Source organism: Chiloscyllium plagiosum, chromosome 30 (assembly GCF_004010195.1).
Source record: "Chiloscyllium plagiosum isolate BGI_BamShark_2017 chromosome 30, ASM401019v2, whole genome shotgun sequence".
Taxonomy (NCBI): Eukaryota; Metazoa; Chordata; class Chondrichthyes; order Orectolobiformes; family Hemiscylliidae; genus Chiloscyllium; species Chiloscyllium plagiosum.
The window spans coordinates 2,194,849-2,207,449 of NC_057739.1; the positions used below are offsets into that span (position 1 = coordinate 2,194,849).

The window sequence follows — 12,601 nt, forward strand, 5'->3', positions numbered from 1 at the left end:
AATTCCCGCCTCGGGCAACTGTCTGTGTGGAGTGTGCACATTCTTCCCGTGTCTACGTGGGTTTCCTCCGGGTGCTCCGGTTTCCTCCCACAGTCTAAAGATGTGCAAGTTAGGTGAATTGGTCATGCTAAATTGCCCATAGTGTTAGGTGAAGGGGTAAATGTAGGGGAACAGATCTGGATGGGTAGCTCTTCGGAGGGTCGGTGTGGACTTGTTGAGCCGAAGGGCCTGTTTCCACACTGTAAGTAATCTAATCTAATAAGGGTGTGGAATACCCTGCCTTCAACAGTAGTAGACTCGCCAACTTTAAGGGCATTTAGATGGTCATTAAATAAACATATGGATGACTATGGAATAGTGTAGGTTAGATTGGTTCCACAGGTCGCGCAACATCGTGGGCCAAAGGACCTGCACTTCACTGTAATGTTCTATGTTCTATAAGACTATTAAACCCTCCATTAAATCCTCATGTAATTTTCTCTGGTCAAAGGAGACAACTATGTATCTCCACTTGGATTAATGTCCTCATTGCTGGCATCATTTTGGTAAATCTCCTCTGCACCTTCTCCTAAACCTCCACATATTTCCCAAAGTGTGGTACACTGATTTAGATACAATATTCCAGCTGGGGAAAGGCAGAGCTTTACAAGGTTTAACATCACTACCTTGTTCATGTAACCTTTCCTCTGTTGATACAGATACGGTCACCATACATGTTTTTAAACTGCTATCTTAATGATTTCTTCAATGTTTTCATTAATTACAACCCCAGCACTCCCTGTTCTCACAATGTGTTTAGAACTGTACTTTTTATTTTATATTTTCTCTCCTCATTCTTCCTACAAAAACGCTTCAATTCAAACATTGTTGCCATAAATCCCATCGGCCAGGGGTCTATCTATTTCTCCAGTCTACGTCCCCTACAGTCTGTTATTATTCACCACACACGCTGGTTTCCAGTTGTCTGCACAGGTCTGAGATAATCCTGTTATACTGGAGTTATGACAGTGTTTCTGAATGAGACAGTTAGTCCAGCATGTCATCTGGCTCGAGCTGGATTTATGCCACCTTTAGGAAATGGTGAAGTTGTCGGTTCATGTCTCACGCCAGGATTTTGGCAAAGCATTCTAAACTGGGATTATAACGTTCAGCGAATACTGCGCTATCAGAGGTATTTCAGATGAGGCTGGAAACTTATGCTCTTGGAGGCGAACATAAATGATTCCACGGCACTATTTTGAAGAAAAGAATTATGTGTGGTGTTCTGGATATTATTTATCCCTCAATCAACATCACAAAATCAAGATTGCCTGATCACGATCACATGACTGTTTGTGGGAGCTTGCTGTGCGAGGATTAACTACAGCATTTTTCAAACTGCAACCGTGACTACACTTCAAAAGTACTTTACATGCCGTGAAGGGATTTGGGATCCCTGAGATGGTGAAAGACGCTATATTATTTTAAACGTTATTTTCTTTTTCTGCTATTACCTGCTGGACATTAAAATTGTTCTGTGCCTGGATCCTGTCGATGGGGTTGTCAATCCTTCGATTCGGCCTCTGAGACCTTGTGCCTCTGCTGCATGGGGAGAAGATCAAACAAAGTGCACAAAGGAAAAGGAGATGGATAGATCCCATGGTTTGGAAATAAGGCAGCTATCTGTCCAGCAAACTCTTTGGCATTTTCACTGCATAGCGCAGTATTAATACAGGACAAAGGTTAACACTGGTTTATCATTAAAGAAACTGCAGCTTGTTCTGACTCCCAGCCAAGTTTCCTTAAATATCCCTCAATCCTCATCCTCCCACAATCCCAGCTAGCCACCCTCTCTCCATATTACTCAATTCCACCTTCTTCCTGTTTTTTTTTTATTAATTCAGGTTGTGGATTTAGCTGTCTGGCCAGCATTTATTACCCCATTCCTAATTATCCGGAGGGCAGTTAAGAGTAAATCATATTGTTGTGGGTCTTTAATCACATGTAGCCCAGACCACATAAGGGAGGCAGATTTCCTTCCCTTAATGGACAAGGTTCTTTTTTACGACAATCAATGACCAGCAGCTGCCAAGGTGGGGTTCAAACACTTGTCTCCTGAATATTAACCTGAAGCTCTGAATTACTATTTTATTAGATATTTTTTTAATTAGATTACTTACAGTGTGGAAACAGGCCCTTCAGCTCAACAAATCCACACTGACCATATCTAAAAGGCATCTGGATGGATATATGAATAGGAAGGGTTTAAAAGGGATATGCGCCAAGTGGCTGGCAAATGGGACGAGATTAGGTTAGGATATCTGGTCAGCATGGACGAGTTGGACTGAAGGATCTGTTTCCGTGCTGTACAGCTCTATGACTCTGTATTTCCCACTCAACCATTACAATCAAGTCAGGGGATCAACTCCCAGTGGAAAGTGCAGGAGGATATATCAGAGGTAGCATCAGGCATATCTAAAAATACAGTGCCAATCTAGCTAAGCTATCAAACAGAATGACTTGCACGCCAAACAGCGTAAGCAACAAGTGATAAATAGAGCTAAACAACCCTATAACCAATGGATCAGGTCGAAGCTCTGCAGTTCTGCCACATCCGGGTGTGAATGGTGATGGACAATTAAACAACTCACTGCAGGAGCAAGCTCCACAAATAACCCCATCCTTAATGGTGGAAGAGTCCAACAAAAGATAAGGCTGAAGCTTTTGCAGCAATCTTCAGTCTAAAGTGCCAAATGTATGATCCATCTAAGCCTCTTTCAGTGGTCTCCAGCATTACAGATACCAGTCTTCACACAATTCGATTCACTCCACATGATATCAAGAAATGGTTGGAGACACTGGATACTGAAAAGGCTACAAGCCCTGACAACATTCCAGCAATAGTACTGGAGACTTGTGCTCCAGAACTTCCTGCAAAGTTATAATACTGACATCTACCTGATAATGTAGAAAATTACCCAGGCATGTCATAGCGTCATAGAGATGTACAGCATGGAAACAGACCCTTCGGTCCAACCCGATCTAGTCCCACCTGCCAGCACCAGGCCCATATCCCTCCAAATGCTTCCTATTCTTATACCCGTCCAAATGCCTCTTAAATGTTGCAATAGTACATGTATATAAAAAACAGGACGACTCCGACCCACCAATTACTGCCCCATTAGTCTACTTTAGATCAGTAAAGTGATGGAATGGGTCATCAATAATGCTATCAAACAGCACCTGCTCAACAATAACCTGCTCATTTACACTCAGCTTGGACTCTCAGGGCCACTCAGCTCCTGACTTCTTTCCAGCCTTGGTTCAAATATGGACAAAATAGTTCAATTCCAGAGATGAGGTGAAAGTGACAGCCCTTGACATCAGAAGGCTATAGCAAAACTAGAATCAATGTGTGTCAGAGACAAACTCTCTGCTGGTTGGAGTGTACCTGACACATAGAAAAATGGTTATGGTTGTTAGAAGTCAGACATCTCAGCTCCAGGACATCTCTGCAGCAGCTCCTCAGGGTAGTGTCCTAGACCCAACCATCTTCAGCTGCTTCATCAATGACCTTTCCTTCCAGCATCACTTAGCTGATGATTGCCCAATGTTCAGCACCATTTCGCAATTCCTCAGATACTGAAGCAGTTCATGTTCAAATGCAACAAAGTCTGAACAATATCAGCTTGGGCTGATAAGTGGCAAATAACATTTGCACTACAATGGCCATCTCTAGTAAGAGACATTATAACCACCATTCCTTGACACTCAGTGGCATTACCATCGCTGAGTACCCCACTATCAACATCCTGGAGCTTACCATTGACCAGAAACTCAATTAGACTTGCCACATAAACACAATGGCAACACGAACAGGTCAGAAGCTAGGAATACCGTGGCGAGTAACTTATCTCTGACTCCCTAAAGCCTGTCCAAGGCACAAGTCAGGAGTGTGATGGAATCCTCCTCACTTGCCTAGATGAGTGCAGCTCTAACAACGCTCAAGAAGCTTGACACTATCGAGTCAAAGCAGCATTGGTTGGTACCACATCCACAAGTATCCACCCCCTCCACTCACTGCAGAAATTCATCAAAGATCCTTAGACAGCACCTTCCAAACCAGGACCACTTCCATCTGGAAGGACAAGGGTAGCAGATACAGGGGAACATCACTACTTGCAAGTTCCCTTCTAAGCCACTCACTGTCCTAACTTGGAAATATAACACTGTTCCTTCACTGTCGCTGGGTCAAAATACTGGAATTCCCAATGCCAAAGGGCATTGTGGGTCAACCCACAGCACATGGACTGCAGTTGTTCAAGAAGGCAGCTCACCACTACCTTCCCAAAGGCAGCCAGAAATGGGCAATAAATGCTGGCCACGTCCCATGAGTGAATAAATAAGATCTGGATGCCCTAGTGCAGGAACTGCAGAAGCTTGTATGGAAGTACATCAACTAATCATGGAAGTTAATAAAATGTTCTGTTTGTGAGGGTAATTGAGTGCAAGAATAAGGAAGCTATGCTTCACTTATACAGAGCATTGGTAAGATCACAGTACTGGTTACCGTACATACGGAAAGATGTTCATGAATTGAAAGTAGTTCAAAGAAGGTTTACTCGACTAATATCTGGAATGAGGAGAAAGTGAGGACTGCAGAGTCAAGAGTGTGTTGCTGGAAAAGCACAGCAGGTCAGGCAGCATCTGAGGAGCAGGAGAATCATCATTCCTGATGAAGGGCTTATGCCAGAAACGTTGATTCCCCTGCTCCTCGGATGCTGCCTGACCTGCTGTGCTTTTCTAGCACCATACTCTTGACCAAAACCTGGAATGAGCAAATTGTCTTATGAGAAAAGGCTAGGCGGACTAGGCCTGTATCCTCTGAAGTTCAGAAGTGTCACAGGTGACTTAATTGAAATATAAAAGATCTTGAGGGGTCTTGACTGGCCGTATCCTTGTGGGAGAATCTAGAACTCGGGGCCACAGTTTAAAAATAAGGGGCTGACCATTTGAGATATAGAGGAGGAAAGACTTTTTTTCTCTCTCAGAAGGTTGGAAGTCTTGGGAATTCCCTTCCTCAAAAGGCAATGAGTGTGGAATCTTTGATTTGTTTTTAAGACAGAGATAGATAACCAATGAATTATCAAGGATATTCAGGATTACAGAGTTGAGGTGAAAAGCAGATCAGCCATGATCTTATTGAATGGTGCAGCAGACTCGAAGGCCTACTCCTGTTCCTCCTTCCATGTTCAGATGTTCGCCCTTTTGTCATATGCTTCAAAATGAATCCCATTCCCATACCCTCTCTCTATATCAGGTCTAGGATCTTAAGAATAATTTTGTTTCATCTGTATCCAATTTACATCATAATACTTTCAAAAATTAAACTAGTTTTGACCACATTACCACAAAATTGTAAATCTGTTGTTTTGGCATCATTTTTTTTCCATCAGCTAATACCATCAGTGGATTTTGTATATTAAATAATCAAAACACGCTATGTTCAAAGTAATGTTTTGTAAAATATTGCACAAGTGCTTCAGGAATGCAGCTGGAAATTATTCATCACACTTGAGTAAAAAACAAAATATCTTTCAGCACGTAAGAGTTATTTAGGCAACTGTAAAATTGGCCAGCAGCCAAACTGGTGCAGTCTTTTAATATTCTGTCTGCCATCAACACGATGAGAAACATTTCCACATGGAGCTGCATGCAACATCTCACAAAGTACTTCCTCAGAGCAGTAAAATTCTTCTCTAATATTTGATGCTGAGATAAATATAGCTTACTTTTGCATCATTAATTCAATTTCATAAGGCAATATTAATGTCATTAACAAAATGACATTGAAAATATATGATTCCTGAATGTAAGTAAAATTAGAAAACCAGTAAGTCAGTGAAAGTTGCAGGGGGGTGCATTTTGCTGATTACTTTAAAAATATAATTCTAAGCACCATTTTAGGCTGAGTTTTTATGTATGAAGTTTAATCCAAACAGAAAGCACATTACTCTCCAACCATTAAGTCAAACATGAGCTAAGAAACTTCCTACTGATTGCCACATAAACACTCTCTCAGTTGATTGTTCAGTCTGCTCCACGTTGAATACCACTTGGAAGATACACAGAGTTGTAAGAGCACAGAATAAGTGGGTAACTTCAATGTCCATCAGCAGGAGTGGCTCACTATCAGTACCACTGACCAAGCTAGTCATGTCATCAACAGCATAGCTGTGAGATGGAATCTGCAGCAGTAACCAAGAGGGAAAAACACAATTGAACTCATCCTTACCAATCTACCTGTCACAGATGTGTCTGTTTATGATGTGAAGGTGCCGGCGTTGGACTGGGGTGGACAGTTAAAAATCACACAACACCAGGTTTTATTCCAACAGGTTTATTTGGATGCACTAGCTTTCAGAGCGCTGCTCCTTCATCAAATAGCTGTGGAATGGGATCATAAAACAGAAAATTTATTGCAAGAGATTACAGTGTCATGCAATTGAAATTATATATCAAACGAACCTAGACTGGTGTTAAGTCTTCCATCTTTTAGAATGGGTTACTGGATTCACTTCATTAATATGTAAATCCCAGAACTTCTTTTAAGTCACATTCTCAAGATAACTTAAGGTTTTATAAAAGAAGAGTGACATCTCAGCTCAGACAATGCATTAAAGGTGTGAAATTAGAGTCTGTCTGTATCCTAATCTTGAGTCAGACTGGTTCTACTTCCAAGGTGGGAGTTCCTAATTACTACTGACGGTTCTCGGGAGACAAATTCCAGTCTTCACATTGGGCATACCCTCTCTGTTGCATAACCACTGTGCTTGATGGGATAGATTTCAAAGAGATCTAGCAAATCAACCCAGGCATCTAAGAGGCATTGGTGGCCATCAGAAGTAATGTTGTATTTAACTGCAATCTATAATCTGTTGGAACACATATTTATAAATTATGAGAATTGGAAGATGAAGTTTTGTACCATTCCTGGGTTGCAAAGAAATTATCATGTGACTTTTTCAAAACACAGATGTCAGAAGGTCAAATGAAGTGAGGATTGTGTGCTGGTTACAACAAACCAAGCGACTTTTGAGAGAAACGTTTGAAAAGGGAGATGAGTGAATGCTTAATGGCCTATAATTGGAAGTCAAAACGACTGAGTTTTGAAGGGTGCCTAGCAACAGCCTCTGGACATTTAGTTTCTATTCTGTCACTCAATATTCAGCATTATTTGCGACTCCTCAGATACTAAATAATCTGTTTCTATACACAGCAAGGCCCAGACAATGTCTAAGCTTGGACTTGTAAGACATAGGGAACATTTGCACCACACAACTGTCAAGCATTGATCAACTCCAACAGGAGAGAGCCTCCCCTTGATATTCAATGGCATTACCATTGCTGCAATCCCCAATATCAACTTTCTGGTTGGTAAGACTGACAGAAACTGACCTGAGTCAGCTATATGAGTACTGTGAGGAGCAGGAAAATCAATGTTTTAGGCAGGAGCCCTTCATCTATTCCTGATGAAGGGCTCCAGCTGAAACGTCCATTTTCCTGCTCCTCAGATGCTGCCTGGCCTGCTGTGCTTTTCCAGCATCACTCTAATCTTGGCTCTGATCGCCAGCATCTGCAGTCCTCACTTTCGTCCATATAAGTGCTGTGTCTAAAACAGCAGGTCCAAAGGCTAAGAATGCTGGAGGGAGCAACTCGTGTCTCCCCAAAACCTGTCCACCATCTCCAAGATATATGAAAGGACTGTGGTGAAGTACTTTCTACTTGCCTGGATGGATGTAGTCAAGAAGCTCAACACCATCCAGGGCAAAGCAACCTTCTTGATTTACACCACATTCACTACCTTTAACATTCAATTGTTGCACCACTTTCACACAGTGTCAGCAGTGTGTACCATCTACAAGCTGCCTGTAGCAACTCCTTAAACAGAAACGTCGAAACCCATGACCACTACCATTGAGAAAGACAAGGACATCAGATTCATGGGAGTATTACCATTATCATATTCTCCTTTATGCCACACACTATCCTGACTTGGAAGTATATTACTGACCCTTCAGAGTCACTGGGTCAAAATCCTGAAATTCCCTCTTTAGCAGGGACAGTGAGCACAATATGGACTGCAACAGTTCAAGGAGACAGCTCACTAATACCTTTTCCAGGACAATTCTGGATGGACAATAATTCCAACAATGCTCACGGTCACTGAATAAATAAATAATCCATTGGAAGTGCCTCCAGGTATTTCAAAAGAAGTGGTAAGCAATGTTCTAACATTCTGTGGTCTTCCTTGAATTAATGTAAAGTTAAATACATAACAGGATGGATCTAGATGCAGCAATTTTAAAAATGACCTATGGGCAAACTGAATAGATTTGTGGTTGTGACCCAGTGAAACTGTCAGGCCTTGCTCTTTCCTAATGGAGACACTGAAGCGACATCTGACATTTACACATATGCAGTTAAAGACAGAGATGAAGAAGCTGTTGTCAGTGATTTGTTACTCCAGAGACTGGACATTGGGATCCCCCCCCCGATGGAAGCCTTTGACACAAACTTCCATCCCAGTGCTATTAGTTTCTCAGTATAAAGACCTTGAAAAGGTTAAGCCCAAGTTATGTAGGATGTAATTGGGGTTTTAATGGTGTATATTGAATTACGTCTGAACTAACTCTCTGGCCTTGAAGAAGCAATTTTATATTTGTACAATGTCAAATTTCTCCACTGTAAATAAAACATCTCATTGTTTTATTGGAAAATAACTTTTTAAAGGTCTGTCTAAGATATTTCTTCTTCCGACTTAATACCATGTGTATTCCCCAATCTTTGTTTTACAGTCTGTAAAATGATTAAAAGGTGTAATATAACTCCCCGTTTTGCTGTTGACAGGAATTATTGAATGTGATTGGTTGCTTAGCCTGCTTGCTATTGTTGCTGAACCTCAGAGCTCACCTATCGATAGGACTGAATTAACCCGAGGAAATGTGCAATTCAATCAGAACCTCTCTGGATAGTCTTTTTGTCACCTGAGGTCAGCCTCAAGCACTGTCTTTTTGTCACTGCTTGCAAAATCTGGGTTCTAATCACACTCTTTCCATCTAGTAATGGACATTAATATTGGCCTAAGGCATGGGCTGGATGAGGTAGGTAATTTAAAACTGAAGAAGGAGATTAGTTACACAAAGGCCAAATCATTGCTCTCAGAGTGAACACAAAATAAGTCAACATGGCAACATTAGCAACATAATATTCTTGTGTTAGGCTCCAAAAACAAGGATAGGGATATATCTGGCTCCCTCGTCACCTTGTGCACCAGAGCGAGCTACACCTGTAGCCAAAGCTCTTCTATTACAGCCAGAGTGAGGTTTGGATTGAGAGAAGGGGGCGGAAGCTGGGTATGTATCAGACTTTGATTAGGCTGTAGCTAGAGTATTGTGTGCAATTCTGGAATCCACATTATGGGAGAGATGTGATAGCACTGCAGAGGAGATTTACCAGGATGTTGCCTGGGCTGGAGAGTTTTAGTTATGAAGAGAGATTGGACAGATTGGGGTTGATTTCCTTAGAGCAGAGGAGATTGAGAGGAGCATGACTGAGATTATAAAATTATGAGGAGCATAGATACAGTAGACAGAAAGAAATGTTTCCCCTTGATGGAGGGATCAGTGACTGGTAAGGTAAGGGGCAGAAGGTTTGGAGGAAACATTAGGAATCTTGAACTCACAGCCTGTAAGGATGGTAGATAGAGAATCCTCATAACATTTAACAAGTATTAAGATGTGCACTTGTGATGCCAAGGCATACAAGGCTACGGCCAAGTGCTGGAAAATGGGATTAGAAAGTTAGGTGGTTATTTTTGACTGGACGGATGCAATGGGTTGAAAGAGCATTGAATGTGGTAAATTGTCTTGGGGATGCCCAGTGCACAAGATTTAGGAGATTAGGTCTGAAATGCTGTTATTTGCTGATAACTGTGCAATGTTCAGTCCAATTGCAATTCCTCATATAAGGGAGCAGCCTGTACACATCAGCCTGAACTCACAAAGATAAATAAATACTTCCACTGCACAAATACCATGTTACCCGCATCTCCATCTTGTCCTGTCCTCAGCTTCAACTGCATCACCATTACTGAATCCCCTGCTATCAACGTTAAAACCCAAGTGTGGGGGTCAGAAGGGTTCACCATTGACGTGACTGGACCAACTGTACAAATAACGGCAGGTAAGGGGCAGCAAGCAGCAACTCACTTCCCACCCCCTCAATCACCGAAACAAATCCACCATCTCCGAGGCACAAGACAGGAGCATGGTAGAATACTCACCCCAGGTTGGGTGAATAGCTGCTTAGAAGCTTGACACCATCCAGGACACCGTAAAGAGTAGCCCCCACAAAGGAACCCCATGTCCACTCCCTTCACCTCCAGAACACTGTGGTCCACCCTTTAAGGACTGATCATTGGACTCAAGTATCCTGTTGAGCTTCATGTCTAGTATCTATTATTTAGTCTGTTACGAAATAAATTAGCTTTACGCAAGTTGGTTTGATAACTGATGTTAGCCATCTGTTAAAAAAAAGTCAAGAAGCATAGGGGGATCTTATGATTTGCAGAAATTCGTACTGAATACGGAAGAGTGGCAATCACAGGTACTTGACGTTTTTCACAGCAGGTCATCGCCATATCCTGTGTTGTTATTGTCCAGCATCATTCAAAGTCACTTTGATAGCTGCTGAGGAGGAGTATGTGTATGGAATCAATTGGTATCGGGGGCAAACTCTTCACTGGTTGGAATCATAATAATTGTGACTGTTGGATGTCAGTCAGCTCAGCTCGAAGACATCTCTGCAGGAGTTTGTCAGGGTAGTGGTGTCGGCCCAACCTCTCCAGCTGCTTCATTAATGATTGGTGCTGAACACTGCGCATTCACAACTGCTCAGATATTGAAGCCGTCCATGTTTAAATGCAACAAGATCTAGACAATATCCAGGTTTGGGCCAACAAGCAGCAAGTAAAATTCATGTCACACAAATGCTAGGTAATGATCATCTCCAACAAGAGTAAATCTAACCACTGCCTCTTGATATTCAATGGTGTTACCATCACTGAATCCCCCACTATCAACATCCTTGGGGTTACCATTGACCAGAAACTCAACTCGTCACATAAACACAGTGGCTACAGTAGCAGGTTAGAAGCTAGGAATTCTGCAGTGAGTAACTCACCTTCTGACACCATCTGTCCACCATCTACAAGGAGAAAGTGAGGTCTGCAGATGCTGGAGATCAGAGCTGGAAATGTGTTGCTGGAAAAGCGCAGCAGGTCAGGCAGCATCCAGGGAACAGGAGAATCGACGTTTCGGGCATAAGCCGAATACGCAGTGTTCAACTCCAATCATGAATGAAGCAGCTGGAGAGGTTGGGCCGACACCACTACCCTGACAAACTCCTGCAGAGATGTCTTCGAGCTGAGCTGACTGACATCCAACAGTCACAATTATTATGATTCCAACCAGTGAAGAGTTTGCCCCCGATACCAATTAATTCCTGAAGAAGGGCTTATGCCCGAAACGTCGATCCTCCTGTTCCCTGGATGCTGCCTGACCTGCTGCGCTTTTCCAGCAACACATTTCCAGCACCATCTACAAGGCACAAGTCAGGAGTGTGATGGAATACTCCCCACTTGCCTGGACAGGTGCAACTTCAACAACGCTCAAAAAGCTTTGCACCATCCAGTACAAAACACCCCATTAATTGGCAGCACATCCACAAACAATGAATCCCACCACCACTGACACTCCGTAGCAGCAGTTTGGATTATTTACAAGATGCAGAAATTCACAAAAGATCCTTAGACAGCGCCTTCCAAACCCATAACCACTTCCATCCAGAAGGGCAAAGGAAACAGATACATGGGAACCCCACCACACCAAAGCTCCCCTACAAGCCAATCACCATCTTGACCTGGAAGTGTATCATCGCTCCTTCACTGTCACTGGGTCAAAATCTGGAATTCCTTCCCTAACAGCATCGTGGGTCAACCTAGAGCACATGGATCGCAGTAGCTCACCACCATCTTCTCAAATGCAACTAGGGACAGGCAAAATACTGGCTCAGTCAGTGATGCCCACATCCCATGAGCGAATTTAAAGATAAAGGGTGAGGTCAGGTTAAATACAGTACGAGGGTAGAGTGCCAGGTAAGTGGAGTGTTTTACAATAAGTCAGATTAGGTGGGGGCATGTCACGTGTTAAGGGTCTAGAGGAATAGTTTGGTTGTATGTTGCATGTTGGCGATGTCAATAGTTACGACAGGGGGTAAATCCCTGTGCAAATTTAAACCAGCCACCCAGAAAAAGTTCACCTCACGCCGTAATCTGTTAAAAGTTGAGAGGGAAAGAACTATCCCAGAGATCACTATTTAAGGTAAAAATTTATAATTTTATTCTTTAAGTCCAACAGAGAATATGAAAACCAACAACCATCTACAACTCCTTTCCTTTAAACCTATCTTTTACCTCCCACTCTACAATACTGGTCCATTAAAAAATCCTGATTAAGATTTACAAAAAAAAAATCGCATTTCAAAAACCAGTCAGCTTTGT

General features: G+C 42.3%; 1 protein-coding gene across 1 annotated transcript in view; it reads right to left on the minus strand.

The window, feature by feature from the left end:
• The window catches only part of c8g (complement component 8, gamma polypeptide), a 21,353-nt gene extending 19,642 nt beyond the window's left edge, over positions 1-1,711 (minus strand). Inside the window, exon 1 of the mRNA XM_043719802.1 lies at positions 1,494-1,711. Coding sequence (XP_043575737.1) covers positions 1,494-1,640 — 147 coding nt within the window. The 5' untranslated portion in view covers positions 1,641-1,711. The remainder of the gene's footprint in view (positions 1-1,493) is intronic.
• Positions 1,712-12,601: the final 10,890 nt, after the last annotated feature.